A 25,354-nucleotide genomic window follows, 5' to 3' on the forward strand; every position below is an offset into this window, starting at 1 on the left:
GCCTTTCGAAAACAACAACAAATTGCTAACAAAAGTGACTATTCTTCATTCGAACAATGAGTAAAATATCCAAAGTGACTTACTTCAAATGTTTCCACAATGTCGACCTCCCCACCCGAGTATCACGACTGCCTTCTTGTGGTGTAACAGTTGATCATTTGGATTTAGCACACTTTCGGTTTGAAAAAGTGGTGGAGGCCGCCAATTGCCCCTGCAGCTCTGCTTTGGGCCGCATCCCAATACGTGAGCAACTTCGTCTACATGTGGAGCCAGATCTGTATGCTTATGACAATTGACAAACGGTTGTCTTTCTGAATATGGAGTGAACTGGTGTGTGTGGGAAAGGCGCGCGCCGGTGTTTGGTCAGCCATGAGCGATAGCCGCCTCATTTCAGATGTTTCGTTGTCGCGAAACAAACAATTTGATGGACAACAACAACAAGCTGGGCCTCTTCTTGTGCCTTGTGTCCTGCGCTTATCAAACGAAGTCAGGCCCCATTAAACGCGCACGACTCCGCCTTGATCATTTTTGCACCCCCTAATGGTTTTCTTCGTCTTTGGACGGGAACGTCATTACGCGCGGAAGTGGAGCGTTTAGTTTTTGTGTGTGTGTGTGCGTGCGTGCGTGGGTGAGTGCGTGCGTGCGTGCGTGCGTGCGTGCTCACGCACACAGAGGTCGTCAACGTGTGTTCAAGACCAGTTCCTTCTCCGTCCGCCAGGTGGCAGTGATGCTCCCCACATCGAACGTCATCCTATTAAGAAATAAAGATTAACTAACAAGCTATACAATGATCCTAGGATGTTACGACCTTTTGTAACAACTTTGGATCACCCCTCAGGTTTAGCATCATCAACAGCCGATAGCTTGCAAATTGAACGATCCAACTTATGCGTTATTTTATGAGCTTGAACTGACAGGCTTATGATCGTCGCTTGCAAGCTGTGACTTCAAATCCATATGTTGTTTGAAAATCATTCATACAAATGATAAATTGGTTCGTCAAGACCCGTTCATGGTTAACGAGGGGAACACTGTCATCTGGCGGACAGAGGAAGAACGTTTTCTCTCAAAAATGAATTCAGCGCGCGGCCCCACACTCGATTACTCGAACGTTAACATTTATTTTATTTGGTAAATTGTGACACATACAACATGAACACATATGCAATATATTTGCGAGTCTGTAAAATAATCAATTCGCGAACGACAGCCAAAAGTACAAGATAAAGGACCCCCCTCCCGCCACACACACTCACACTGTCGGAGTTATCAATAATGAGAAAAGCCAAAACTCTGAGCCGAAACATAATCTTTTGCAAAAAGGGAGAGAGCACCAGGGTCTTCCGGTGTTCTGGGGCTCTCCTCCTCGTTTTATTCCAAAGAAGGCGGTTACAAGTTTCAAAATGATACCATATAAGGAATTGTTTATGCCTGTAGTGTGAGTGTGTGTGTATAGGTATATTTGTGTGTTCGTGCGTGTGTGAGTGAGTGGGTTAAGAGGTGTGCAAGCAATGTGTTTTTATATGATAACATATATACATATATACAATTATTCCATCACGCACATTTTGCAAACAGACACAACTCAAAAAAAGGCGAAAGCGGCTCTGCGTCGATCGCCAATCGTTTGGTATGGCGGCACTGTCTGGGAAATCGCGAGCGCTTGCGCTGTGCCGCCCCTGCTGGCCTTCGACTCAAACTGCGATGCGAGGGCCCGAGTTCCTCCGAATCTCATTCCCCGTTGAAATGAATGCAGCAAAAAGACATTGCACTATTAATTTTGTAAATATGACACACTTTAATGTTGTTTATCGGACAGCAGTGCACGGGATAACAGTTGTATTTCATAAAAAAATCATACTTGTATTGTATCTATAGAAAATATATGAAAGCATGCAGCGGAGGAAGAGCGTCGGGTCAGTAAGCCTTCATGGCCACGGACGAGGCGGCGGCCCGCTCGTGCCGCCTGACCTGGTGGATCATCAGCAGGGCCACCAGCAGTCCCAGCAACTGAACGGTGACAAAGGGGTTAGAGGAAGGCCCCGGGGCCCGGGGCCGCGACGGGACTCACCGCCGTGACGGCAAAGCCGAAAAGGATGCCGATGGCGATGTTGAAGAAAAAGTCGGCGTAGATGACGAGCACCTCGCCGCAGGGCTGCACAGGAAGAAGACGGCGGGCCGTTTGGGTCGGTTGCGGTGGCGCAAAACGCCTGACCTCCACCCATGGCTCTCGGGGACTTTTTTTGGGCGCTTGTAGCTAAGCTAGAGGCGCTGGGCCACTTTGCCGCTTACTTGCTGGTAGATGTGATCGGGGCCGCTGGTTTCCTGCGCGCAAGACGGCGTCCGTCAGCGAGGCGCGAGCTCGCCGACCCGGCGCTAAAAAGGGCCGCGCGCCCACCTGAGGTCTGGCTTTGCATCCGGAATGGCCGAAGAGCCCGTAGCCCCCGAAGCCGTCCAGTCCGGGCCGGCACTCGCAGGAGGCGGGAATGTCCCGGCCCCAGTCGGCGGCGCTCACCAGGCCGCAGCAGCGGCCCTGCGACGAGCGGCGCAAACTCACCGTCTGTTCCCGTCGCCGACTTCGGCGTCACGCGCTCGGCGCCGGCTCACTTGCTCCTGCAGCTGCTTGAGCATGGCGCGAAACTCTTCCAGCGCCATGTAGGGCTGGGCCGCCTCGGCGGAGGTCCCGCGGAATCTCTCGCGCACCTTGACGGTCCACCGGGCGCAACGTTTGCGTTTTGCGCCATTTCCGGTCGAGGGGGGCGGGGGACCCACCTTGTTCCTCGTGACCACCACCACGATGCCGAAGATCAGCATGATGATCATCCCCGCCGCCATGAAGCCGGCGAACTGCCCGCAAGGGCGAGAGGTTAGCGCGACGCGCGCGTACCCCCCCCGCCGCGCACGGGGCCACCCACGATCTTGAGGGCCAGCTCCTTCTCGGTGATTCCCGCGAAGATTCCCAAACAGGAAATGGCCAGCACGCCGACGGCAAAGACCCAGGCCCAGCCCAGGCCCGGCGCGCCCACCGCTGACATCTGAAATGCCATATTTGGCCATTTTCGCCATATTCCGCACAGGCTTCGCTATCATTTTACGTCACTACTGAGCGCGTCTCTCGGGCGCGCCCACAAGACGCGCGATCGGCTTGAGCGCGCGTTTGAGGCGCTGTCGCTGCGAAAGCCGCCATGACACTCGGCCCGGCCTGTAGGAGCTGTCTCGGCAACGTAATACTGAAGTCTGTGGGTGGGGTTAAGCGCGGGCACTGTCACCCCACGGTGTTGCGGCCCCTCATTCTGTCGAAACAATGGCTGTCGCGGTTGGTTCCGGGACTAAGAGAGGATGTCGTTTTTCTCGATTGCAAAAACAACACAAAGAAACAGGGAGGTCGCCGCCTCCCGGCCACGCTCGTCCGCGTTTTCCTCCGAATGCGACTTGTTGAATTTGCCGCCATCTGACTTTGATCCGTTTGGCAAAGAATACGCTGTGGCGCTGTGGGGGGAATCGTTCAACGCTGGCACAGGAACGGAATTCTTTTTTCCTCCCCCTTTCCCAATTAGGCCGTTTCCCGACACGGCCTTCGCCGGCATTCCAGGAAATCGGACACCTTCCCGCGGCCGTCCTGGCTCCGGCTGGCGAGCGTGCCTCGTAAAATCCCCGGGACAACAATGCTCGCGCTTTCCTCCAGCTAATGCAAAACAGCTTTGGACATTCTTGTGCTTACAGCTTTTTCCGTCATTTCGACAATTTTTTTGCTTCCCTCCAAAGTTGACACCCTTTTACGTACATACATATACATTATATATATATATATATATATATATATATATATGTATAAATAAAAATCAAGTTGTGGCTTACCTGCGCACTGTAGACGCTGGCCTTGACCGCCCCGAAGATGAGCAGGCAGCCGATGATCTAAAGAAAAGACGCGCGCACAAGCTGAGTGTTGACTTGATGTGGTGGGGTGGAACATCCAGAAGATTTGACGCTAATATGTGGTAACATGTGACATCATAACCTAAGACAGTGCTTCTCCAATAGTGGGGTGGCCAGATTGGATTTTTTTTTATGTTTTGGGCACTTTGATGCACTTGTTTTTGTTTTTTTTTTCAGTTTCAGCCTAAGCTGTAGGCCCTATAAACGCTGTAAAAAATGTTGTTAAAAGTTGATTACGTTTTTCTTTTGTTCATGTTAAATAGGATCCATGTATAACACCCCCCTTACCCCCCAAAAGATAGTAAAGAGGAAATAATAGCAGGCGTGTTGCAGCTGGAAATGGAGAATGTCAATGTGTATCCCCCCCCCCCCCCCCCCCCCCCAATAAAAAAAAAAAAAAACCCTCAAAAAGGAGGATGGGTTTGAAGCAGGGCTGGGCGGCGTCAGGCTTTCGACTTTAACCCTTGGGGGAACTTGAAACATAACATGAGCTCAGCCCCCCCCCCTCCAAGTGGAAATTTACTCAATTTGGACGCCCGGATTTGTTACACAATCACTGACATTCTTCAGTCATCTTGATTCCCTCCAACGCGTTCTCCTGGGTTCTCCATAAAACAAACCCCCCCCCTCCACACTCCATTTACAGTGTTATGTCACGACATGTTTTTGAGTTACCCTGAGACCTCCCTTGCATTTTTTTTTTTTTGCTTCTCAACTTTAAAAATCCAATTAACATTGCTTGAGCTCAGTTCCTTATTTTTGTTTATTTGCTTAAAAACAAATAAAAATGAAACAACGGTTAAACAAACTGTGTTAAATGATGAACGTGCACTCACTAGTGAGCAAGCAAATGTCATTTTAGCGCATTATTGAATTGTAGTTGATGGAAAATCCCATCTCCAGAAAGCAGTTAGTATTTTTGCCACGCTGCACCTAAATGCATGAAGTATATATAAGGAACGGCACTCACGGCAAAGAGCACGTTAAAGAAGACGAAAAGGCATTTGAGGCAGCCGTTGATTTTTCCCATCTTGACGCTGCTGCGGCGGCGGCTCGCGCGTGTGCGGGGTTGCTTTGACGAGCCGCACTTTGTCAGGACGCTGAAAAGCTGCGGCGTCCGGAGCCCGCCCCCCTCGCGCGCACACCCATGCCGTTTGCCATGACGTCATTTTTATCGGGGCGAACACGAGGGAAAGTTGTTCTCCGAGCAAAAGTGCGCGTTCGGTGTCGGTTCTACTTCTTCTCCGACGGCGCTTGTGTTACCATGACAACTTGGGGATTTCCTGTGTCCGTCAAAAGCAGAGCAGGATGCGCCTGGCTGAGCTGACTGACACATGTCAATGACGGCTTTTTGTTGGACGAAGACAGAAACAAAGCATTGTGATAAGAAGCTAAAGCGGAAAGCGCCCTCCTCTCTGGGGGGGTGCACCGCGATACAGACTCTACACCGGGGTGTCAAAGGCGCGGCCGCACATTTAAAACTAAGATAGGGTGCGATTGAAAAAGAGGAGGATGCCGGCACAAAGCTGATTGCGCCTCACAGTCTCCCCCCTGTGGATGAGAGCCGAAAGACGGGCTCTACGGCTGAGGTGGCCGAGGCGGAAACCGCGCCCATCCCGACTTTGAAGAAGAAGTAAGCGACAGATGTTGTTGAGATGACATTTTGTGGAATGGAGGCGTTGGCGGCGAGCCGGAATAGACGACGCGTGCCACAAAATCACTCAAATCGAACTTTAAATAAAAGGAATCAAAAGGTGGTTACAGCAAAGCGGCGATCACATCAGGACACGTTTGGATGCGCACGCTCTTCTGGACTGAAGATCAAGGCCTTAAAGCATGATCTAAAGTGCTTTGGACTTCTCTCGGAAGTCGCGTGTCCTTCCTTAAAAAAAAAAAAAAAAAAAAAGTTCCTTCTGTATAAAAAGTGCGCTTGGTCGCGGGTGTCGATGCGGCTTAAGCGCTGACGGCGCTGTCTCCTTTTCGGATCTGACAGTAGAGGATCATGGACAGAGCCATGCCGGCGATCTGCGGGGCACACAAACGCACGTCGTCACACGCGCGAGCCGGCGTCTGGCATTCGCGCGCGTGAGGTCTGACCAGCAGAACGGCGATGGCGAAGGCGATGCCGATGACCACTTCCATGTTTTTCTCCATCAGGCGGACGATCCGAGAGGAGCACGACTGCGGAGCCACAGAGCGCCGTCACGCGGCGCGCCTCGGCCGCGCGCGCGCGCGCGCGCTCACCCGCGGCGGGTACCCCACCGTGCTGTAGATGCCGTCGGTACCGCAGTCCGGCTCGGAGGCCCGGCATCGGCACGAGTCGGGCGGGGCGTTCCAGTCGGACGCCCCGTTCACCAGGCCGCAGCACTTGAGCTGCGGAGGGAGCCGTTAACGGGCGTGCGGCGCCGCGCCGGCGCGCCTCACCTCTTTCTGCAGCTTCTCCAGGTCCCGCTGGACGTGGTCCGGCTGAGTCGACAGCGGCAAGAACTTCTGCAGCCGCTCCTTCACCCACTCTTTCACCTGCCCCGCACGCGGCGCCCGTCACACGCGCCTCGTCTTTTGCGGCCGGGCCGGCGCCGTACCTTATTCTCGTCCACGGCGCCCAGGATCCCCGCCGCCAGCAGGAGGACGAAGATGAGCAGGAGGCTGGCGAAGAACTGCGCCAAGAAAAATGGCATTTTCTACTTTTTGAGTGTGCGCGTGTGAGTGGGTGCGTGCGTGCGTGCGTGCGCGCAGTCACCAGCAAGAGCAAGCATTTATTCTCCTTGATGGCGCCGCAGCATCCCAGGAATCCGATGAGCATGATGATCACGCCCACGGCGATGAGGAGGTCGATGCCCGGCAGGGACTCGTTGGTGATCTGATGGCAAGGCCGAACGGACGCTCAGCGGGCGGGCCGGGCCCGGGAAGGGGGAAGGCGGCGGCGGCGGCGGCGGCGGCTTACGCTGTTGCCGTCCTTGCTGACTTTCAGGTAGATGGACACGCCCAGGATGATGCAGCCGCTCAGCTGCGCGCACAAAACCGAAGCGCTCAAATGACAAAAGTGACCAGGCCTTTGACGGCTCGCTCCCTCGCCGGCATCAATATTTCAGCGGAGACCGACCGCTCGTTGCGAGCCGTGACAAACGCAAAAACGGCACCGGCTTTCCCGCCCTTAACCTTTTGAGTGCCGAGCGCTTTCCAGCCCGTTTCCAGCATTTTGACGCGTCTTTCGAGGCAGACACAATATTGGTTTGGATGACTGCGTAGGCAATTGTGGCGCCAATTGAAAGATTGCATTCTCCGGAAAAAGAAAGTAAGATCCTATCTTTTGCAATTCTTTGGTAATCGCAGCTTGAAAATAGCTCATTTGAGTGACACCGGGCTATTTGGGACCTTTTTTTGGTGAGAGGATGTGTTTCCAGCACAACAGACTCACGCGTGTATTTTTTAGTAGCACCTTTACCATCTCAGTCCTTCCCGATCGATTGACATATTAAAGGGAGCGCTGGCCACCGGTGTCATCTATCCATTCATTTAAAAGAAAAAGAAAAAAAAAAATCACAATTCTTGTCGCTGGCACACAACCTAAATATTTGACGAAAATTCTCGTCCACGGCACTGAAAGAGCGAAGGTCACTCTCGCCGACAGGTCAACACTTTGTAGGATTTCATGCTTCAAATGACAACATTAAAACAGTTCATATTCTGTTGGCGGCGCCACCGCGCACCAAAATGATTCCAAACATTCCATCCGCTGACCTGCTGGCGGAAATCTAAACGCTCAAGGGAAAGCGTGCGCCTTCTCCTTCGTTCCTCAACACGTCCCATTTACGTTGACGCATTTGCGTAACGTATCCAAATACGAGAAGAGGCGCGCGGACCACCGGAACGGGACCGGTGGCGCATAGTAGACCCACGCCCTGAAACCAGGTGCGGAAGCGTGGGAGAGAGGGAGAGGGAGAGGCAGTCAAACCCGTTTTGAAGACAAAAGCCTCGCGCTTTGAAATCGACGGGGCGCTACAAAAGCATCAAAAAGCGCTAAAGGAGACCAGTGAAGCGCTTCAACAAAATGGAAGCCTCGCCATCACGCTGAAAACAAAACTAAATGGTGTCAATAAAAAGTATCAAAACTCATTTATGGTAAACGGTCTTGTTGAAACAAGCATGACAACTAAAAGGGAAAAAATAAATATAGAAGCTTAAACAGTATCAAAAATACATAACCTACAACTATAGTCAAGTCAAAAAAGCAATGGGTCGACAACTGGAAGGATGTCAACAGTAAATGCAGGATATAATAAAAAAATCGCCCTTTTATGGTTTCAAATTAGAGGCCGCTGTAGCCAATCACATTGCGCCAATGTCAAACGACAACAAGCAAGCACTCAATGAGATATACTTGAGGATATACAAGCTGCATAAAAACAACTATAAAAACAAGCTGCAAATGGCGTAAAGTCAAAGGTGAAGCCACACTTGGTGGAGCGGACTCACCCAAAAGAGAAGATTGAAGATGAAGAGGAGATACTTGACGCATTTGTTGACCGCCATGGCGTCGCGCTCCTCGTTGCTCGCCCAGGTGCAACCTTTTGCCTTCTTGGCCCATCCTGCGCTACCTGTTCTCCCAGGCCCCGCCCACTCTCTCACGTCACTGCGAAGAAAGAAAAAAAAGGACGGGGGGGGGGCTGTCACATGATTGACAGCGTCGACATCTCACGCCTTGAGAGCAAACGTCGTCCACAAGAGGGCGCCAAAGGCAGTCGACTTTCGTCGCACAATTCTTTCATTGTCAATAAACAAAGAAAACGTCGTTTGAATTTCGGGAGGCTAAAATGAGGGAACTGTAACGCTAATTGATGGGCATTCGACCATTTTAAGTTGACGTTTTTCAAATACCCGAGTCAGAGTAAAATAATCCAATTTATATTCGCAGAGCAATTGAACAAAGTTCTATGTATTTTTTTTCAATCGGGCAGTGAAGGACGGTGGGGAAAAATGCCACGAATGAACTTTTTTGGCGTCAGCTTTCACATGATCATGAAGATGGAGACTGCTGCTGATGTTGGCTATTGGGGGGGGGGGGGGGGGGGGGGCGCAGGCAGGCGTCGCTGGAGCTCCTGGGCGGGGCTTGGCGTTCGTCCGTCGCAGCATCTTCTCACGCTTCGGGCTCGGCTTCTAGCACAAAACAAAGCGGCGGTCCGCTTCCGGTTCGGTCTCGACTGCGCGCGAGTGAAGGTGACGATGACGGTGATGAAGAAAACGACGAGCAAGCGACAAGACTAAGGGCAGACAAAGACACGCAGGCGGGCACGCGCGGAGGAGCTATTGTCTCGTCGCGCGCGCGCGCACGCACGACCATGCACGCGTCGTGGCTCGTGCTCGCGGCCCAGCTGCTCGGTTCGGTCCAGGTAAGGCAAGCTTCGAACCTCAGACGCCTTTGTGTGTGTGCGCGCGCACGGGAGAGAAGTGGGTCAGTCGGCTGCAGCTTGGCGGGCGTGCACGCGCAGACGCCGCCACCATCAGCGGCTGGGCCGTGCGCGTTCACGTCGTACATTGAATGGAGTCGCTATGCGTGTGCGCTCGTTGGTTCGAGCGGGCCAACTCAATGGGAGTGATTGTGACGTCACGTGCCACAACGACCAAGCGGGACTTGGCACTTTGAGTCCCTCACACGCTTTCCATTACGGCCAGCGAGTTGTCTGGACATGCCCTGACTGACTGCCGACCGCTTAGGCCGACCTTCCGCCTTGACATCGACGGGCCGCCCGCTCGGTGCCTTGTGATTGGCTGCCAAGCGTGTGCCGGTGACCGGTCCTTTATTTTCCAAAGTTCTGAGCTCGCCTGGCGACCGACCCGTTTGGCGATACGCGCAAAAAACCCTAAAGACGGATGTCGCTTTTCGCCACCGGGTTAAGGGTTCGGGTTTGCGTCGCTCGCCGGGTAAACGCAGATCGCCGCGGGTGCCGGGGGCCGTTTCTTGGGGGAGCCGCGCAACGGCGTTTTTGCAAAGACGAGACACAAAAGCGCCAAGCCGGCCAAAGCCAAAGTTGCCGAGGGTCCGACCGAATAAAAAGCCAAACGAATAAAAATAAGGGCCCGCTTAACTCGGGCTGAGATTAGCATTAGCGACATTAGCATTCAGGCCGCCCCGGAGGCCGGCCTCGGTGTCCATGGCGATGCTGGAATCTGACACACTTAATGAGCATCTCCTTTCATCTCCGTTGCCGTGGAGACAGCTCAGCGCAGCAGAGGGGAGCACCCCCCTCGCCCGCACAACGCTGGCAGACGCTTTCTCATTCTGCTCTCGCCTGTCCCGTGCAAAAAAAAAAAAAGAAGCGGTGCATGTCAGTAAAGAAAACTGAACAAAAAAGGGGCGGGGGGCACCGCGACGGCCGAGCCGGAGACACAAAACAAAGAAGAAGTTGACAGCCGGAGCGTGAATGAGCACGCCTATGCGTCGGTGGCGCTCCTGACAACATCCGCGCTCCATCGGCGTCTCGCGGTCCGAGCCGTCGCTTCCCGTCTCTTGCGCGTTTCGCGAAAGGCCGCGCGAGAGCATATCGTCGAGACTCTCGGAAAGCTCGGACGTCGCCCGGGAATGTTGGCAGGCCCGAGTGAAAGAAAGCAAAAGCGTAAGTTTGCTGCGCACAGCTTGCCCCTCAAAAGGTCCAGAGCTTTCCAGAAAACGCGCTTTTCGTCGGGCTACTCGAAAAGGGCGTCAAGGGTTAAGGGGATAAGCGGAGCCACGCGAGGGCGGGCTCTAACATCCGCTTGGTCCGTTGCCCCTCAAAAGGTGCAGAGCTTTCCAGAAAACGCGCTTTTCGTCGGGCTACTCGAAAAGGGCGTCAAGGGTTAAGGGGATAAGCGGAGCCACGCGAGGGCGGGCTCTAACATCCGCTTGGTCCGTTGCCCCTCAAAAGGTGCAGAGCTTTCCAGAAAACGCGCTTTTCGTCGGGCTACTCGAAAAGGGCGTCAAGGGTTAAGGGGATAAGCGGAGCCACGCGAGGGCGGGCTCTAACATCCGCTTGGTCCGTTGCCCCTCAAAAGGTGCAGAGCTTTCCAGAAAACGCGCTTTTCGTCGGGCTACTCGAAAAGGGCGTCAAGGGTTAAGGGGATAAGCGGAGCCACGCGAGGGCGGGCTCTAACATCCGCTTGGTCCGTTGCCCCTCAGGTGATTCCCGCTTTCCGGGCGAGCCTGAGCGACTCGGGTCAGATCGAGGCCGTCCTGGAAAACTCCGACCTTCAGGAGAACGTCTCGGCGTACGCGGCTCAGATCTCGGGCGAGCCCCGCCCCGCCGTGCTGCCGTTCCGAGACGCGGGCGAGCCTCTGCTCTTCAACGCGTCCTTCCACGGCCTGCGTTACAGCGTGGGACTGCTGCTGCGACGGGGAACGCTGTGGTCCGGACCCGTCAAGACCGTGTCCCTCCTGACCAGTGAGCCGAGCGCAAACGTCGACGGGCCGGCGCCCCGACGGTCTGTGGTTCTCAACCGCTTCCGTGGTCGTCTTCAGGGCCGCTTCCCGTGAGCGGCGTGCGGATTTCGGACTACAAGGAATCTCCGGAGACGGGCGTGGTGTTTGACATCGACACTCCCGCCGGAAACGTTTTCAGCAGAGTCAACATCAGCTACAGCGAAGGGAGCGAGCGGCACTCCATGCTCTACAAAGGTGATCGCCATGGGAGCGAAGCCAATCTACGGGATTAAGATTCATTGATTTCATTACTGTGGTCCGGGTGGGGTTTTTTTCCGCGGGAGGGGGGTGAGGCGGAGGTAAAATGGCACTTGTATGGCAAATTTCCCCCTGGGGACGATGCATATGAACAAAAACTAGTCTCGGGGAGGGAGCGACCGATGAAAGCTAGCCGCCCGTGTTCAGCCGCGGACGTGTCGCATTGCAGACTTTTACAAGGGAAGGACGGTCTTCAAGCACTGGCTACCGGGGGTGTGCTACCGCAACATCACCTTCCAGCTCATCTCGGAGGCCAGCGTCTACCCGACGGCTATGAGGTCGCGGAGTGACGTCACCCACACGCCCGCGCAACACAGGACAGGTACGACCGACCGCAGCCGTATCCAGCTGTTGCCGCGGCGCTGAGGCCTCGGAGCCGTTCCCCCTCCCGCGCAGTGCCGTACCCGCCCCTCGACATCTTGTGGAAGATCGTGGACCTGAGCCAAAGCCCGACGCGGGAAAGCCGGCGGGCCCGCCGGCAATCTCCTGACGTCCCGCCGGAAGAGGCAGAGTTGAAGTCCTCCGAGCGGCCGTCGATGGGGCACAACGTGAGCTCGATGGAGCAGACGGACACCCGGGACGGTTGGTCGGACCCGGCCGCGGAGCCCCCCGCCGACAGGGAGGACGACTTCGTTAACGGCGAGGCGCGCGAGTACGAGGATTCCGGCGACGCGGGGTCGGCGATGGCTCTCCCCGCAGAGCCTTTTGTCCTGCGCACCAAGACGCCCCGCGTCCTGCTGGAAGTGCGTTGGTCACCCCCCAGGGCGCCCACCAGCTACGACGGCTTCAATGTCTACATTTGCAGAGACGGTAGCGGGACGGCAAAATTCCTCGAAAAGCGCACGCGACCCCGATCTTGGCATCGGACTCGGGTCAACGACTCCAGGACTGCATGAATGTGACTTCCTGCGACTCCTGTCCAGGAAACGCCACGCGAACGGCCAGGGTGGACCAAAGCACTCACGAGTTCTTCACCGAGCTGACCGAAGCGGGAACGTACAGCCTAAGAGTCGCCACGCTCAGCGCGACGGGAGGCTGCCAGGCCAGAGAGAGCGCCGCGGACGCCGGCTTCACGTTCTACCTCGGTGCGTCACCGTGCACGTTTCGTTCCGAGTTCCAGCCGCGGGCAACGCCCGCCATGCGGCTTTGCGTCACCTTATAATTAAGTACACTAAAGTAAAATCGGCACAAAAAGCGCAATAAACCGCAATAAACGGGAAAACGATGACCGGGAAAAGTGAAGCACAACGTACAGCACCGTAAGCAAAGAACACTTTCCCTCTTGATGAAAAAGAATCGATTTGAACCGTAAACGGTCTCATTCGAAATATTTGTTCATCTCGAGACCAGACACGCCCGCCGCCAGCTTAGCCCGCCTTGGTTTTGTCCCCCAGGTCCCGACGGCGAGCTTCTGCAGGAGCTGCGGCAGCGTCCGCGGGCGGTCAGCGTGCGCCTGCTGGACTCCAGCACGGCGGCCGTGTCCTGGGCGCAATCCTCCGAGGCCCACAGCGGCAGCCTGGTGTCGGTGGTGTCCACCACCTGCCTGAAGCCCAGTCCCAACCAAAGGATGGAGAGCAGCTACTGCGGCGAGGTGAGACCCCCGAAACACACACGCTTCCTGTTAGAAAGCTCAAGATTCGTTTCATCGCAATTTGGAATAGGAAAACTCAACCGGGGACATCATCGGCAACCTGACGCCGGGGGCTCAGTACCGGGTGATGGTCTACCACACCAACGGACCCCTGATCAGTCCTCCCTCGGAACCCGTCATCATGGATATCGGTGATTAGCTCTCACATTAACATCAATTAAGCAGTCAATTAGCAATCGGGAAGCGGTGAACGCGGGCCATCGGACCGACATTTCTTGGTTGTTGAAGACAATCTTTACTGTCAGGCTTCCTCATTTACGTCCGGTGGCTTTTCCAGTCGCGTGTGGCGCCGTAGGCAATAAAAACCGACTCCGGCGCGAGCCAAAAAAAGACAACGGCGGCTAGCGCGCAAACGGCCGAAACAAGCGAGACACTTAACCACAGAAGCGACGCGCAGCGCGTACAAGGGGACGGACGCCACACGGAAACTGGAGAAGCCCTTGGGATGAAAAATGAAATTGCTTCAACAACGGCAGCGTGACTATTGGAAGGGAATCTAATTCTAACCCACGGGCGTGACCGCGCCAGAGCCCACGGGCGTTCAAGAGCTGGCCGTGTACCCGCTGGGCCCCACGGCGGTCATCCTGAGCTGGCAGCGTCCGTCTCACGTGGCCTTCCGCAAGTATGTCCTCCAGACCTTCTTCTTCAACCCCGTCACCCTGAGCTCCGAATGGACCACCTACTACGAGATCGCCGCCACCGCCTCGGTCGTCGCCTCGGTGGTAAAGGAAATCCGTACGTGGGCTGAAAACGAAGCGGACGTGAGCTTTTCCGCTTCCTTCGCAGAGGGTGACCGATCTGCTGCCGGCTTGGTACTACAACTTCCGCGTTACCATGGTGACGTGGGGCGAGCCGCCGCTCAGTTGCTGCGACGGCTCCACCATCGGCTTCGTCACAGGTAGGCAAAGCCAAAGAACGTTGACGCCAGGCGCCATCTGGGCGCGCGCGCGCGCGCGCCGATCCGTGTCCTCACGGGCGGCGGCTTTTGCGGCGCAGCTCCGGAGGCACCTCACATCTCCTCGGTGGATTACTCCCACGGGATCCTGTACGTTCGCTGGACGTACGGCGAAGTCTTCGTGGATCTCTCGCACTCCGGGATCACGCACTGGCAAGTGACGGCGGTCGGCAAGAAAGGTTCCGAGAGGAGCTACTCGGTGGACGTGAGTCTCGGCTCGCGTCGTCGAGTCGGTGCGAGCGTCCCCTGCAAACGACGGGACGCCTGTCCAGCAGGTGACCCGAAGCGTGATGCGGGCCGGCCTGCCTCTGCCGCCCGGCGACATCTACAACCTGACGGTGACGGCCTGCACGGAGCGCAGCCGCAACGCGTCCGTTCCCAGCATCGTCAAACTCGGTCCGTGCGTCGGCGCGCGCCGCCGCCCGCCGCATCCTGACGAGCCGCGTCCGGCGGGTTTTCGCCTCAGAACCGGCCCCTCCCAGGTCCCTGTACGCCGTCAACGCCACGCACTCGTCCGTGACCCTGCTGTGGAGCGAGGACGGCGTGGCGGACCACTTCCTGGTGCTCTGCAAACCCAACCCGGACGGCAGAGGGGCGAAGGTGAGCCCTCGGGAGACGCCTCCGTCCGCCGGGTCTTTTTCCTCAGCTTCTGCCCGGTGGACCAGGCCGCCGAGCCTCAGGTGTCGGGCTCGCACGCGCTGACCGTTTCCGGCCTGATGCCGTCGTCCAGCTACAACTGCAGCGTGGTCAGCGTCAGCTACAGCACGCCCAGCAAGCCCGCCCACATCACCGTCACCACCGCCGGTAGGTGGCGCCGTTGAGCCCGACAGCTAGGACGGGACTCTTGCGAGGGCTTTGCACTAGCGCGCGCGCGTGTGTGTGTGTGTACACGCACAGCCAAAGAGATGAACCCCAGCGTAGCGGCCATCTCAGCCTTGGCGGTCCTGAGCGTGCTGCTGCTTAGCCTGCTGGTTCTCTTCTTGCTGCTACTTCGCAAGAAGCAGCAGCAGATGAGCAGGTACCTGCAAAACCGCCGTCTGGCGGCCTGCGCTTGCAACGGACGTGACGTCGCGTCTTGCCTTCCAGGGAGTGCGGCGCTGAGACGTTTGTCAACTTTGCTTCCTTCGAAAGAGACGGGAAGCTGCCTTACAACTGGTACCGCCGCGCTCCTCTTCTTCTTGTTTGATGAATTCCGAGGAAAAGATTGCCTTCAGGCGTTCCACCTTTTTCTTTTCTTTTCGTGTTCTTCGGACACGAAATGGAAGAACACCAGACGCTCCGGAATTTTTCTTTGAGCGTATATACGTAGCCGCAAACCAGCTTTTTGCGCTAATGTTATGGCTCCAAGTTCATATTTTTGCCCACAAAAGAGCATTTTTTTGTTGTTTGTAGGCCCGATTCATGTCACATGCTCGGGTCTCCCTAAAGGTAAAGTTAGTAAAAAAAAAAAAACAACCCCCCCAAAAAGCAAAGAGTAAGCGTACTTTGCGATTAATATAAGAGCTGAAAGACGGTCAGTCAGTCAGTCAAGAAACGCTTCCAGCCTGTCACGCTTGTTTGTCGGTGGCTTTTTGTGCTCGCGGATGGACGAGCCCTCAAAGCAGAGGGCGCGGGCCGCCGCTCGGCCGCCCATGTCGGAGACCAAACGGACTCGTGCCGTCCGTCGCGCACCAGTCATTAAGCGGACTAAATGTTCCTCCGGGACGGGTACTAATGCAGCGGCGTGTTGGTGTCTCTCTGCCGGTGTTTTTATTCTTTTTGTGTTCTATTTGAACCTCCCCAGGCGAAGAAGCCTCTTTGCCTTCCTTACCCTTCTGCCGTCCTGCCTTTGGACTGACTATCTTTTGGCTTTTTATATTAATCCATGGTAAGTACCTAAGTAAGCGAGCGAGTCCAGCTGGAAAAGTCTGGTGAGCGGCCAGGCAGCTCATTTTTCTTTTGTTTCCCGCGATCCATTTCATGACAATGAACCCCTTTACTGTATTACGCTTTTAGTTTAGCCAATGACTTCTTCAAGTAGTTTCCCGATCAAATGTACATTGTATAACATTCAACAAAAGCTTTTGAATATTCTTTACGGATGATTGAATATTCTGTGGTTGATCGCACTATAATTCATAAATTAAGTTTCGGAAGTGCGGCAAAACTTGCATATTTTGCCCCCTAAAAAAGTTTTGACGGTTTTGTCAAATTGTAAGCTGTCAAAGCGATAACTTATGTTAGAAGTGATGTTTTTCCCACCGTAGCACTGAATGAACAAAGAGAGACGGGTCATAATGAAAGCAATTGTGTTAACTTCTGGCAGGCAATGTCGGACGAAGGCTGACGTTTGAAGAGCCTTTAGTCAAGGAGAGCACCCGAGGCGCATCAGCAGACTTTTCCCGAAACCTTTAGTGAGCCGTGCATGTGGCATGCTGCTCGGCGAGCGCAATTTTTTGCGAGACGTTTGCATGGCGACGCGTCAAGCACACGCAACCCGGGAAATGGGGGAAAAGGGCGCTTGCATGCCGTCCATCTCTTTCTGCCTTGGCGCCGTTCGGTCGATTGTTCGTCTATATTGCGGCATGATAATCCATGGCGACCGCCCCCTTGTGTCCTAAATGTGTGTCCTAAAATAGGCTAGTGGCCAGTCCCGCGTCCATTTTGACTTTTAATGGTGACCGGTCCATCACGTCCCTATGTTGGCTGCCAAACAGTCCGGCATTTGTCTCATAATTGGCCCCCCCCAAAAAAACGCGGCTGGCCGTTAGTTTGCTGGATTTGCACGAGAGGCGGAGCTCGGTTGACTCGGTTGTGTTTGTACGCTAGGGGCAAGACGGCCTTAAAGAAACGCAAGCTAACGAGGTAAAGCGGACCCGCGCGCAGCGGGCGTCGGAGCCACTCGCTAACGGCTCCCCCGCTCTGCCTTCTCAAGTCCCGTGCAGCTGGACGACTTTGACGCCTACTTCAAGGAGATGAGCAAAGACTCGGCCTACAAGTTCTCCCTGCAGTTTGAGGTGGGCCGGCTAACGGCGTCCGCCGGCCGCGCGCCGCCCGTTTCCTCGTCAAACGCTCCACCCACGCCTTCGCGTGCGCGTCGCGCGCTTGCAGGAGCTCAAGAGCGTGGGCCTGGACCTTTCGCACGACGCCGCCGACCTGCCCGTCAACCGGCCCAAGAATCGATACACCAACATCCTGCCCTGTCAGTAGGCCCGCAGTTTCAATTCATCCAGGAATCCCGTTCCAAAATCGGCATTTACATCCCTTAGACTATTTCAGTCGACACAAAAAAGTCATCCGTCTGTCTTCGGCTACTTTAGCTACTAGAGTACTCGATTACTTTGCCATTTAATTACATATAGGGATTGATTACTCGATCGCCTACTCAACGTGACATTTAACTCACTCTTTTACGACAAGAAAAGAAACTTACCAAGTAAGTAGCTTTGTGATGGGCAGGGGTTTTAAAGTGGATCCTTGTGGCACTCCGCAAATACACCCGTCATCGGGTAGCTGAAAGGTTTCAAGGCAAATGAGCGCCTCAAAAATGAACATGTCAAAGAGTCGCAATTACCATGTTTGCTCCTCGGCAGATGACTTCAGTCGCGTCCGGCTGATCTGCCTGCATGACGACGAAGGCGCCGACTACATCAACGCCAACTACATTCCTGTGAGGAAGCACAAAAACGGTTTTGCCCAGGGGGCACATTTGACTCGGAATACGGATCTGTGCGGAAGATCAATTAAAAGATGCACTTACGCGCGTCGCCGTCTTTGCGCAGGGCTACAAACACGGCAAAGAGTACATCGCCACGCAGGGTCCGCTGCCGGAGACACGCGACGACTTTTGGAAGATGGTCCTCCAGCAGAAGTCGCCCATAGTGGTCATGCTGACGCAATGCAACGAGCGGCGACGGGTGAGTGGCCTTTTCTCGCCGAGCGGCCGCTCGCGCCACCCTCTGAACCCTACGGACGTTTGCCGCCGGCGCTTCAGGTCAAGTGCGATCACTACTGGCCGTTCGGCGACGAGCCCGTCACGTACGGCGAGATCAGCGTGGAAATGCTCTCGGAAAACGAGTCTCCCGAGTGGACCGTCAGAAAGTTCAGGCTCGGATACGTGAGTTTTCGGCCTCGCTTTCCCGTTCCGTCGCGACGCGATTCGGGCATTGCGAGCGCACGCCGTCAAGGCGGGGTTCCGGCTTTTCCGGACCGGCGCAGGCGGACGAGAGCCGAGACGTCCTGCACCTCAACTACACCTCGTGGCCGGACCACGGCGTTCCCACGGTCAACGCCATGGAGAGCATCCTGCAGTTCGTTCGCATCGTGCGGCAGCAGGCCAGCAGGACCAAGGACCCCGTGGTGGTCCACTGCAGGTACGGCGCCCGGCGCAAAACGCCTCCGCGTCGGCGCGGTGACGGCGCCCATTTGCGCACGCAGTGCCGGCGTGGGCAGAACGGGGACCTTCATAGCCCTGGACCGCCTGATGCAGCACATCCGGGAGCACGAGTTCGTCGACATCCTGGCCACGGTGTCGGAGATGCGCTCCCACCGCCTGTCCATGGTCCAGACGGAGGAGCAGTACGTCTTCATCCACCAATGCGTCCTGCTTATGTGGCAGAAAAAGAAGCAGCAGCAGTCGCTGGCCTCTGACGTCATCTTCGAGAACGCCGGCAAGACATAACGGCCCGGCCCCGCCCGCCGCGCTTTGAGAATCCCGCCCCGCCATCCCCCTTCTTCGTCTCCATTCTTCGCACTTCCACCCATGATGTTGACTGCCGCAAGGATGACATCCAGCCGGACCTTCTCCCGACCGTTTCCCCCTCGTTACCTTTCACGTCGCCTCGCTCATCTCCGATCGTAGTTTAGCGTACACCTTTTCAAATTTCATCCTTCGTTCGCGGCGGCGTAAATGGACAAAAGGAGCAACTGGACCAGCTCGTTGTCAGGTAGTTGCGCTAAATTGGAGAGACGTCTCCCGATGGCATCCCGCAGAGCTGCCACCCTGCATCTTTTTCATCTTTTTGTCCCTCGCGCCTGATTCAAATGATCGTTATGGGGCTTCCGAGTTTGCTGCTGAGCTGATTGTTGGAATCACTCGTGTGGGGAGAAGGGACGCATCGGAAACATGCAGGACGGCGGCCCTCGCGGCTGGCTTGGAGACCCCCGGTCCGGCGCGAGACGGCGAGCAGACGGCTCGACGGGGTCCGCGCTGACAGTTTGAGGCGGCCCCTCTCGGGAGCCGCTCCTTGGCGCTCTTGCGCGACAGGGCCAAGTCGCCCCAACTCCCCGGTGCGGGTTCACCTTAGTTCCTTCTACCACATAGCCCCTCCTGGCCCTAAACCAATCGAAGAGGGGTTAGCGGCAAAACGAGAGGCTGGCGGTCAAAGACTTCCGGAGAAGAAGTGACAGGAGCCCCGCAAGCTGGTCTCGCAGACCGTGAAGGTGCCTCCCGCGCTTGGTCGTCATCTTCTCGCAAGGAGGAGCCGTCACACGCGAGCCCATGGAAGAATCGCGCCGGCTGTTTTCGGCGATTTTTGTTGCACTCGGGAGAAGTTCGCCAGGAAAAAGGCGAAGCCCATTCGGAGTAGCAAGCCAAACGAACAAGCTGCTCCACAGTCAAAGGGAAGTCAACGTAGCCATTGCCAGGTTTCCCCTTCACTTTAACTGCAATTTTCAGCTCTTTTTCCACTCCCCCAAAACACCGGCATGTTTGACATCCGATTTGTTTTCTTTTTTGGAGGTGGAGATTTTCCATGTTATTCTGCAGTTTACTCGCAGAAAACGACCTTTTCTTTGTTTTGGAGACAATGGCCTCACAATTCAGCATTCACAAGCACATTAGAGTAGAAAAAAAACGCCAACAAACATTGGTCAAGGTGCATCACTGCCATCCCCTTTGCACAACTTTGAACGTGTAAAGACGTACGGGATCCTTTGAGAGAACTTTTGACGTGATGGCGCATCGCCGCGGCTGCTGTAAATATCGTCTAACTGCTCTTTTAACTTGACTTTTTTTTTTTTTAAACGTGCTAATTGTGAAACGGGGTGGGCAAAGTGACAGCCGCATAGGGCGCGGCTTCTTCAACTCGGCCCATTTTTCCAGCGTTCACGTGGACGTCTTATTTGTTCTATCTCGCGAAATGCAACCGAGCCGGCCGTCGCTTTTGCCCACCCCGCCGTCGAGTCCGCTCGCGATGTCTCCGGCGCCATTCTCGTCTTTGTGTCACTTTCTAGGGGCGTTCAAAAGCGCCCGCAAAATAAAAAGCGTTTCATGCGATCGCCTCCGCGCGGCGCTCCTCACTGGTCCGAACGCCAGCGGGCGGCCCCTCGCCGCTCCGGGAGCCGTTCGGCCCGGCCCTGGCCGAGTTGACACCAACGCGAGCCCGAGCGGCGGACCGGACGTTTATTCGGGCCGAGAGCAAGGCAGCGAAGCAAAAAAGGATCGCGAAAAGAAGAACGACAATGGCGAAAGAAGAGACCTTAGTCAGTCGCGGGCGGCGAAGACGACCACCTGCAGGTCGAAAGCGAAGAGCTGCCGCTGCTCCTTGTGGCACGCCAGGGTGAGCTCCAGCAGGCCGCCGGCGTCCCGGTGCCGCAGCAGGAAACGCCGCTCGCCGTCGGAGCGGCCTTCCCCGGGTCGGGCGCGGACGGGCGCGCTCGCGCACCACAGCGGCTTGCAGACCTCCTCCAGCACCGTCATCGTCACCACGCAGCAGTTCTGATTCGACGGGATTCGGTAACAGAGGAGGCCAGTCGCCGGCGTCGCCCAACGAAAGGCTCTCGCTCCGCACGGCCCAAAGGAAGGGCGGCGCAGTGCCGTCCGTATAAGTCGAGCTCCAAACCCCGGTCCGCGGGGGCTTGTGTCCTGGGTGTTTTCAATCGCTTTCTTTGCAGCGTACAGTAGAACCCCTTCACCATGAAATCACGTTTGCAGCCAGCGATTTCTCACAACGGGCAAATCTAGGTCTCCCAACGGAACATAAGAAAGGTGTCGCGCAATCTACAATCTGACTTAAGTCGAAAACTAAACTTATGAAAGTTTGCGGTACAAACCCCTGAGAAGGAATATGGCGCTATAAAATCCGTAAACAAGTCCTGGGGAGCGATGAAGCGAGCGCCCCTTTCAAGAAGTTGGGAAGAATGTCGATTGTTCGAATGGACGAGGATTCTCTACCTGTTATACAGTAGTGTTGTCGAGCCCGTTTCCTGCCACCTACAGTATAGTCTGGAAGAATATCGTCTGACTGCGGGGGAAAGCCGCTCCGAGTATTAAGCGCTGCAAAAGTCTAACCAAGCTAGCAACGCAAATGCAGAAAAAACCCCGCAGGACACAGACCCTCATGGACTGGATGGAGTTTGACGCTTTCAGGACTAAGAGGCAACTATTGATGCCAACTACTAGCATGTCAACGGCATTTTCCTTTTTTCTTTTACCTCCTCAGCGTGGCAAGTTCATTTGAAAGCAACTTGGTGGTTTTCTACTCGCGATAGGTAATTGCCTCTCTTTGATGTTTAACTTGAGATGGGGATTTCGGAAGCGGAAAAAACATGAATTAAGGGGCCTTACCTGCAAGGCGCCTTCAAAGCCGTGGCTCTTCCACTTGAGCCGGATGTCGCCGGACAGCTGGCGGCGCTGCGAAAAGTACTCTCTACGGATGGGCCGCAGTTCCAGCGGGTCGCTCCAAGCTGCGGGGCGGGACCACGGGGCATCAGGGGCCGGAGCGATGCAAACGCAAAAGGGGGCGGGCACCTGAGGTGCGGCGTAGAGGGTGGAAGTACGCCGACATGATGTCGGAGGACGCGTCGTGCAGGCTCAGGTGCACCGCGTAGGTGCGCGTCCGCCAGTCGGCGGGCGAGCCCTCCCGGTCGCTCGGAGCTTCCCAGTACGGACTGTCGGGGACGTGGCATCGTTACTTGACACCAAATGGAATCGAACTTGAACAGTCGTTTTGCGCTTGCCCTCGCGTCGATCCTTGCGCTGTGCACTTTGGCCACCAGGGAGCAGCACAACACATAAGGACGCCCCACGTACCTGACGGGAGAACCCAGCAGACTCCTCTCCAGCAGCTTGTTCAAGTGCAGGCTGACCATGACAAAGGCCACACTTTTATTACCCTGCGTACAAGGATTGGCGGGAAGTCACTTGACCGCTATAGTTTTTCTTTTCGGGAAATTAACAGGAATACTTGATTTCTTTCAACATAATCTACTTCGAATTAATTCACCCATTCGGAACCGCGGGTAAATTTACCATTGTTTGAAACCATCCGTTCTTGTTTTTTCATTCTAATATAATATCTTCCGTTCAGATTTTCGACGAGACCTCTTCGCTCACCCTCCAAAAGCCGACGATGAAGGCGGGCGGGAAAAAGACCACGCGGACCAGCCGGTCGTGGCCCAGGAAGCGGGCGGGCAAGCGCTCGCCGGTCCGGCACACGAGCGAGCGCCAGGCGGCGTCTTTGCGTACGGCGCGCAGCTCCGCGGCGCGCAGCTGGCACGCGGGATATGCGGCGCCCCAGGACAGCACCACGGATGTCTTGAAGACCGACAAGCGCGTGAACTCGGGACGGACTTCTCCCCACGTCACGCAACGCAGCATCAGCTCCCAGCGCACGTTCATTTGCCTGCAAAGGGACGGTTCAAGCCGCGCCCGCTCGCCGACCGGACGAGTTCCAGTCACTTCCGCGAGGCGCTGGCAAAGACCCGCTTTGATTACGGGAGCGGGATTTGGACGCGCGCCACCTGAGGATGTGGCCCCACCTGAGGATGTGCCCCATGCGCTGCGGCAGGCCGGTTAAGGGGTCAAAGTCTTGGGTTTCCCTCCTCCACTTGCTGAGCTCCTGCCCGCCCATCTTCCACAGGTACTTGTTCTTCCATTGGCCGTCCTCCGCGTCCGAGGGGAAGAAGCGGGCCTGGTAAACCTCGCGCCAAGTGACGCTGCGGGGACAGGAGCGCCGAAGGTCACGTGGGGACGCCACCCGCAGGGGCGCCACCCGCAGGGACGCCACCCGCAGGGACGCCACCCGCAGGGACGCGGGCGGCCTACTCGTCGTTGGCGAGGCGGCGCAAGCGCTTGTTGACGTGACTGAGGCTGATCAGCGAGGCGGCGTCCAGGTGGGACAGGATCTTCAGCAGGATCTCGGAGGGCAGCCTTAAGAGAAAGACATGAGCAAAACGTCATTGCCACCCTCCCGTATACTGCGATGCAAGAGGGGGCAAGGCAAGATGGCTGCCCTCTGAGAGCCCAGCACGCCATCTTTGGAGACGTCGCACGCCAAATTGACCTGGATTCAGCATCAAAATCATTGGCGGCTGTAGCCCTTGTCAACGCCGTGGCTCAAGAACTATTACGACACGGGATGAAAGCGAATGAAAGTCCCGAGCTGTGTCGCAAATATGACAAAAAATGGCGTTTTTCAACTTTAACACGAACACGTCGATGAGCATCGGGCTAACTTACGTATGCGGAAAAATCTCCACAGGCGGTTTTAAACATCCCGCCATGCTGGGACAGTCCCTGCTTTGGTTCTTGTTTCTCGGTGCCTTCACCCAAAACTAACTCGAACAAACGTAGAAAGCTCGGGTAAGGTTTCGCCAAAGTGAGAAGAAACTCACGTGACGTCAGCTCGACCACACGTGTTTTGCACTAGGACGAGACCCCGACCGCCAGGTCCAAACGCCTGCAGCACATTCATCGCAGTTAAACCTGAACTTAAAAACGTCTATAGAGTTAAAACAAAGATAACTTTACTACTGTTGCTTTTCACACGCGGCAAATGTGCACAATATTTTTCAGTATCCAATGAAGTTTCACGAGCAAATTCCCCGGCCCAGCCGGACAAAGATGCCCTTTTAACGGCGATATCGGTCTTGACCAATGATGCGCGCTGCACTATCGGCGACCGCGTCGCACAATAAACTCATCGAAAACATATGTATATAAACAACAAATCGTGCAAGATAGCGCAGCTTAACAACTGAAATGGCCCCACTTTGTTTCAGAATGTAAAATGTGTTCCTTAAAACACTATGTAAAAGGCCTACCTTAAATGGCCACAAGAGGTCAGTAAAGCACCGTTTAAAGTACATCTTTTTTTGCACTCAACTCCACAAAGCTCCTTTCGTCACTCAAAAAAAAAAACGAAAACAGAACAAAACAAGCGATTTTAAGATAACTCGATTTTACTTAGCCGCTGAATATCAGTGACACTTACGGATTAAGGTCTCCGGAAAGTGACAACCAACAGGATGAGCCACCGCCTCAACATGGATGACATCAAGCTGTCGGATGTTGGCGATGACATCGGAATGTCATTCAAACTAGAAAGGTGTAGGCAAATGATAACCCGCAAAGGAAGATGATCATAACCGAAGGGATTGAACTACCTGAAGGCGGCCTAGCAGATGTGCAGGACACTTACAATTGCCTTGGAATTCCACAGGCAAATAGCAATCACGAGGAGGCAGCTCAGAGGGCCGCCACGGCCAAATACGGATCCAACAGACCTCAGAGAATACATCGAGCTGATGCCTCCAGCTCACGGGCCTCTGGTAGAGGACCCAATCGTGAAGGAGCTCAAGCCCGGAAAGGGTGACGACACTTTTTAAAAAAATAAATAAAAAGAAAAAACCCACCTGCCGTTGGAACCTGTGCATGTTTTCCATCGCAAATCATCAAGACACCTTTCCGTCCATCCGTTTTCTTTTGCTATTTCCACACAGTGACCTGGATTTCTTCATCCTCGTCATCCGGCGTGACTGATGATGCTTTCATGTCCTCCGTTGATCTGCTTTTCTAAAAATAAAAATTGGCTGCCAAGTGCGAGGTCTTCTTTAGATCTTCAGCCTTCATCATCTGCGCCATCATCAAAAAGAGAGGCCTTGTGGACACGCTCTTGGGTTTTTTTTCTGTGTGTGTTGTGCATTTCAAGCAAAGCGCTAGTCACATGCAGAGTAGACATGGAAGAAAACGGGCTTCCTGTACATAGAGCTTACCTTATATGTCGGAACATCTGCAGCTTTATTAAGCCTCCAGGCAGAGAAGGAACACACTTGTGAAAAGGCCATTTCAGGTTTCCTATGTCAGATTTGAGGGGTGCGTTCAAGTCTAAATTCTCCACCG

General features: G+C 55.1%; 4 protein-coding genes across 7 annotated transcripts; 1 reads left to right on the forward strand and 3 right to left on the reverse strand.

Moving 5' to 3' along the window:
• Positions 1 to 1,774: 1,774 nt before the first annotated feature.
• Positions 1,775 to 5,515, reverse strand: LOC148405265 (tetraspanin-8-like). 2 transcript variants are annotated; one of them, XM_088405932.1, is made up of 9 exons: positions 4,907 to 5,515; positions 3,859 to 3,915; positions 2,916 to 3,035; positions 2,773 to 2,847; positions 2,608 to 2,703; positions 2,399 to 2,533; positions 2,293 to 2,325; positions 2,072 to 2,155; positions 1,775 to 2,010 (listed from the first exon to the last, which is right to left on the reverse strand). In XM_088405932.1, the coding sequence occupies exons 1-9, from the start codon at positions 4,964 to 4,966 to the stop codon at positions 1,918 to 1,920; spliced, it is 753 nt and encodes a 250-aa protein (XP_088262058.1). In that variant the 5' UTR covers positions 4,967 to 5,515; the 3' UTR covers positions 1,775 to 1,917. The 2 variants fall into 2 exon arrangements, with proteins under 2 accessions (XP_088262058.1, XP_088262054.1); XM_088405928.1 differs by having other exon boundaries at positions 2,608 to 2,847.
• Positions 5,516 to 5,653: 138 nt separating this feature from the next.
• Positions 5,654 to 8,582, reverse strand: LOC148405266 (tetraspanin-8-like). The gene is made up of 8 exons (XM_088405937.1): positions 8,413 to 8,582; positions 6,881 to 6,943; positions 6,677 to 6,796; positions 6,519 to 6,593; positions 6,361 to 6,456; positions 6,199 to 6,309; positions 6,034 to 6,117; positions 5,654 to 5,961 (listed from the first exon to the last, which is right to left on the reverse strand). The coding sequence occupies exons 1-8, from the start codon at positions 8,467 to 8,469 to the stop codon at positions 5,890 to 5,892; spliced, it is 678 nt and encodes a 225-aa protein (XP_088262063.1). The 5' UTR covers positions 8,470 to 8,582; the 3' UTR covers positions 5,654 to 5,889.
• Positions 8,583 to 9,034: 452 nt separating this feature from the next.
• Positions 9,035 to 20,514, forward strand: ptpro (protein tyrosine phosphatase receptor type O). Of its 3 annotated transcripts, none has more exons than XM_088405863.1 (25): positions 9,035 to 9,326; positions 11,090 to 11,351; positions 11,429 to 11,584; positions 11,817 to 11,969; positions 12,044 to 12,457; positions 12,571 to 12,732; positions 13,042 to 13,238; positions 13,309 to 13,429; positions 13,827 to 14,020; positions 14,085 to 14,196; positions 14,295 to 14,458; positions 14,526 to 14,649; positions 14,720 to 14,853; positions 14,919 to 15,057; positions 15,151 to 15,271; positions 15,340 to 15,408; positions 16,037 to 16,120; positions 17,062 to 17,097; positions 17,168 to 17,249; positions 17,344 to 17,434; positions 17,826 to 17,902; positions 18,015 to 18,149; positions 18,227 to 18,349; positions 18,451 to 18,605; positions 18,670 to 20,514. In XM_088405863.1, exons 1-25 carry the CDS (start codon positions 9,276 to 9,278, stop codon positions 18,911 to 18,913), a joined length of 3,600 nt encoding a protein of 1,199 aa, XP_088261989.1. In that variant the 5' UTR covers positions 9,035 to 9,275; the 3' UTR covers positions 18,914 to 20,514. The 3 variants fall into 3 exon arrangements, with proteins under 3 accessions (XP_088261989.1, XP_088261990.1, XP_088261991.1); XM_088405864.1 differs by having other exon boundaries at positions 14,529 to 14,649; XM_088405865.1 differs by lacking the exon at positions 16,037 to 16,120.
• On the reverse strand, positions 20,442 to 23,847 carry LOC148405268 (F-box only protein 15-like). Its single transcript, XM_088405925.1, has 8 exons — positions 23,693 to 23,847; positions 23,279 to 23,383; positions 22,993 to 23,169; positions 22,568 to 22,856; positions 22,265 to 22,347; positions 21,983 to 22,122; positions 21,800 to 21,918; positions 20,442 to 20,950 (listed from the first exon to the last, which is right to left on the reverse strand). Exons 1-8 carry the CDS (start codon positions 23,734 to 23,736, stop codon positions 20,717 to 20,719), a joined length of 1,191 nt encoding a protein of 396 aa, XP_088262051.1. The 5' UTR covers positions 23,737 to 23,847; the 3' UTR covers positions 20,442 to 20,716.
• Between the last annotated feature and the right edge of the window lie 1,507 nt (positions 23,848 to 25,354).

Source organism: Hippichthys cyanospilos, chromosome 22 (genome assembly GCF_059441005.1).
Source record: "Hippichthys cyanospilos isolate Australia breed blue-spotted pipefish chromosome 22, RoL_Hcya_1.0, whole genome shotgun sequence".
Lineage (NCBI taxonomy): Eukaryota > Metazoa > Chordata > Actinopteri > Syngnathiformes > Syngnathidae > Hippichthys > Hippichthys cyanospilos.

Coding starts and splice junctions, on each gene's coding strand:
- LOC148405265 (XM_088405928.1), bottom strand. CDS start 4,966: ATGGGAAAAATCAACGGCTGCCTCAAATGCCTTTTCGTCTTCTTTAAC. Junction 3,036..3,858: donor CCAGCGTCTACAGTGCGCAG/GTAAGCCACAAC, acceptor ATGGCATTTCAG/ATGTCAGCGGTGGGCGCGCC. Junction 2,011..2,071: donor TCGGCTTTGCCGTCACGGCG/GTGAGTCCCGTC, acceptor GTCACCGTTCAG/TTGCTGGGACTGCTGGTGGC.
- LOC148405266 (XM_088405937.1), bottom strand. CDS start 8,469: ATGGCGGTCAACAAATGCGTCAAGTATCTCCTCTTCATCTTCAATCTT. Junction 6,594..6,676: donor ATAAATGCTTGCTCTTGCTG/GTGACTGCGCGC, acceptor TTCTTGGCGCAG/TTCTTCGCCAGCCTCCTGCT. Junction 6,457..6,518: donor GCGCCGTGGACGAGAATAAG/GTACGGCGCCGG, acceptor CGTGCGGGGCAG/GTGAAAGAGTGGGTGAAGGA.
- ptpro (XM_088405863.1), top strand. CDS start 9,276: ATGCACGCGTCGTGGCTCGTGCTCGCGGCCCAGCTGCTCGGTTCGGTC. Junction 13,239..13,308: donor AGAGCAGCTACTGCGGCGAG/GTGAGACCCCCG, acceptor AATTTGGAATAG/GAAAACTCAACCGGGGACAT. Junction 18,150..18,226: donor AATGCAACGAGCGGCGACGG/GTGAGTGGCCTT, acceptor CCGGCGCTTCAG/GTCAAGTGCGATCACTACTG.
- LOC148405268 (XM_088405925.1), bottom strand. CDS start 23,736: ATGGCGGGATGTTTAAAACCGCCTGTGGAGATTTTTCCGCATAC. Junction 22,857..22,992: donor CGCATGGGGCACATCCTCAG/GTGGGGCCACAT, acceptor GTCCCTTTGCAG/GCAAATGAACGTGCGCTGGG. Junction 20,951..21,799: donor GCTTTGAAGGCGCCTTGCAG/GTAAGGCCCCTT, acceptor CCGTCGAATCAG/AACTGCTGCGTGGTGACGAT.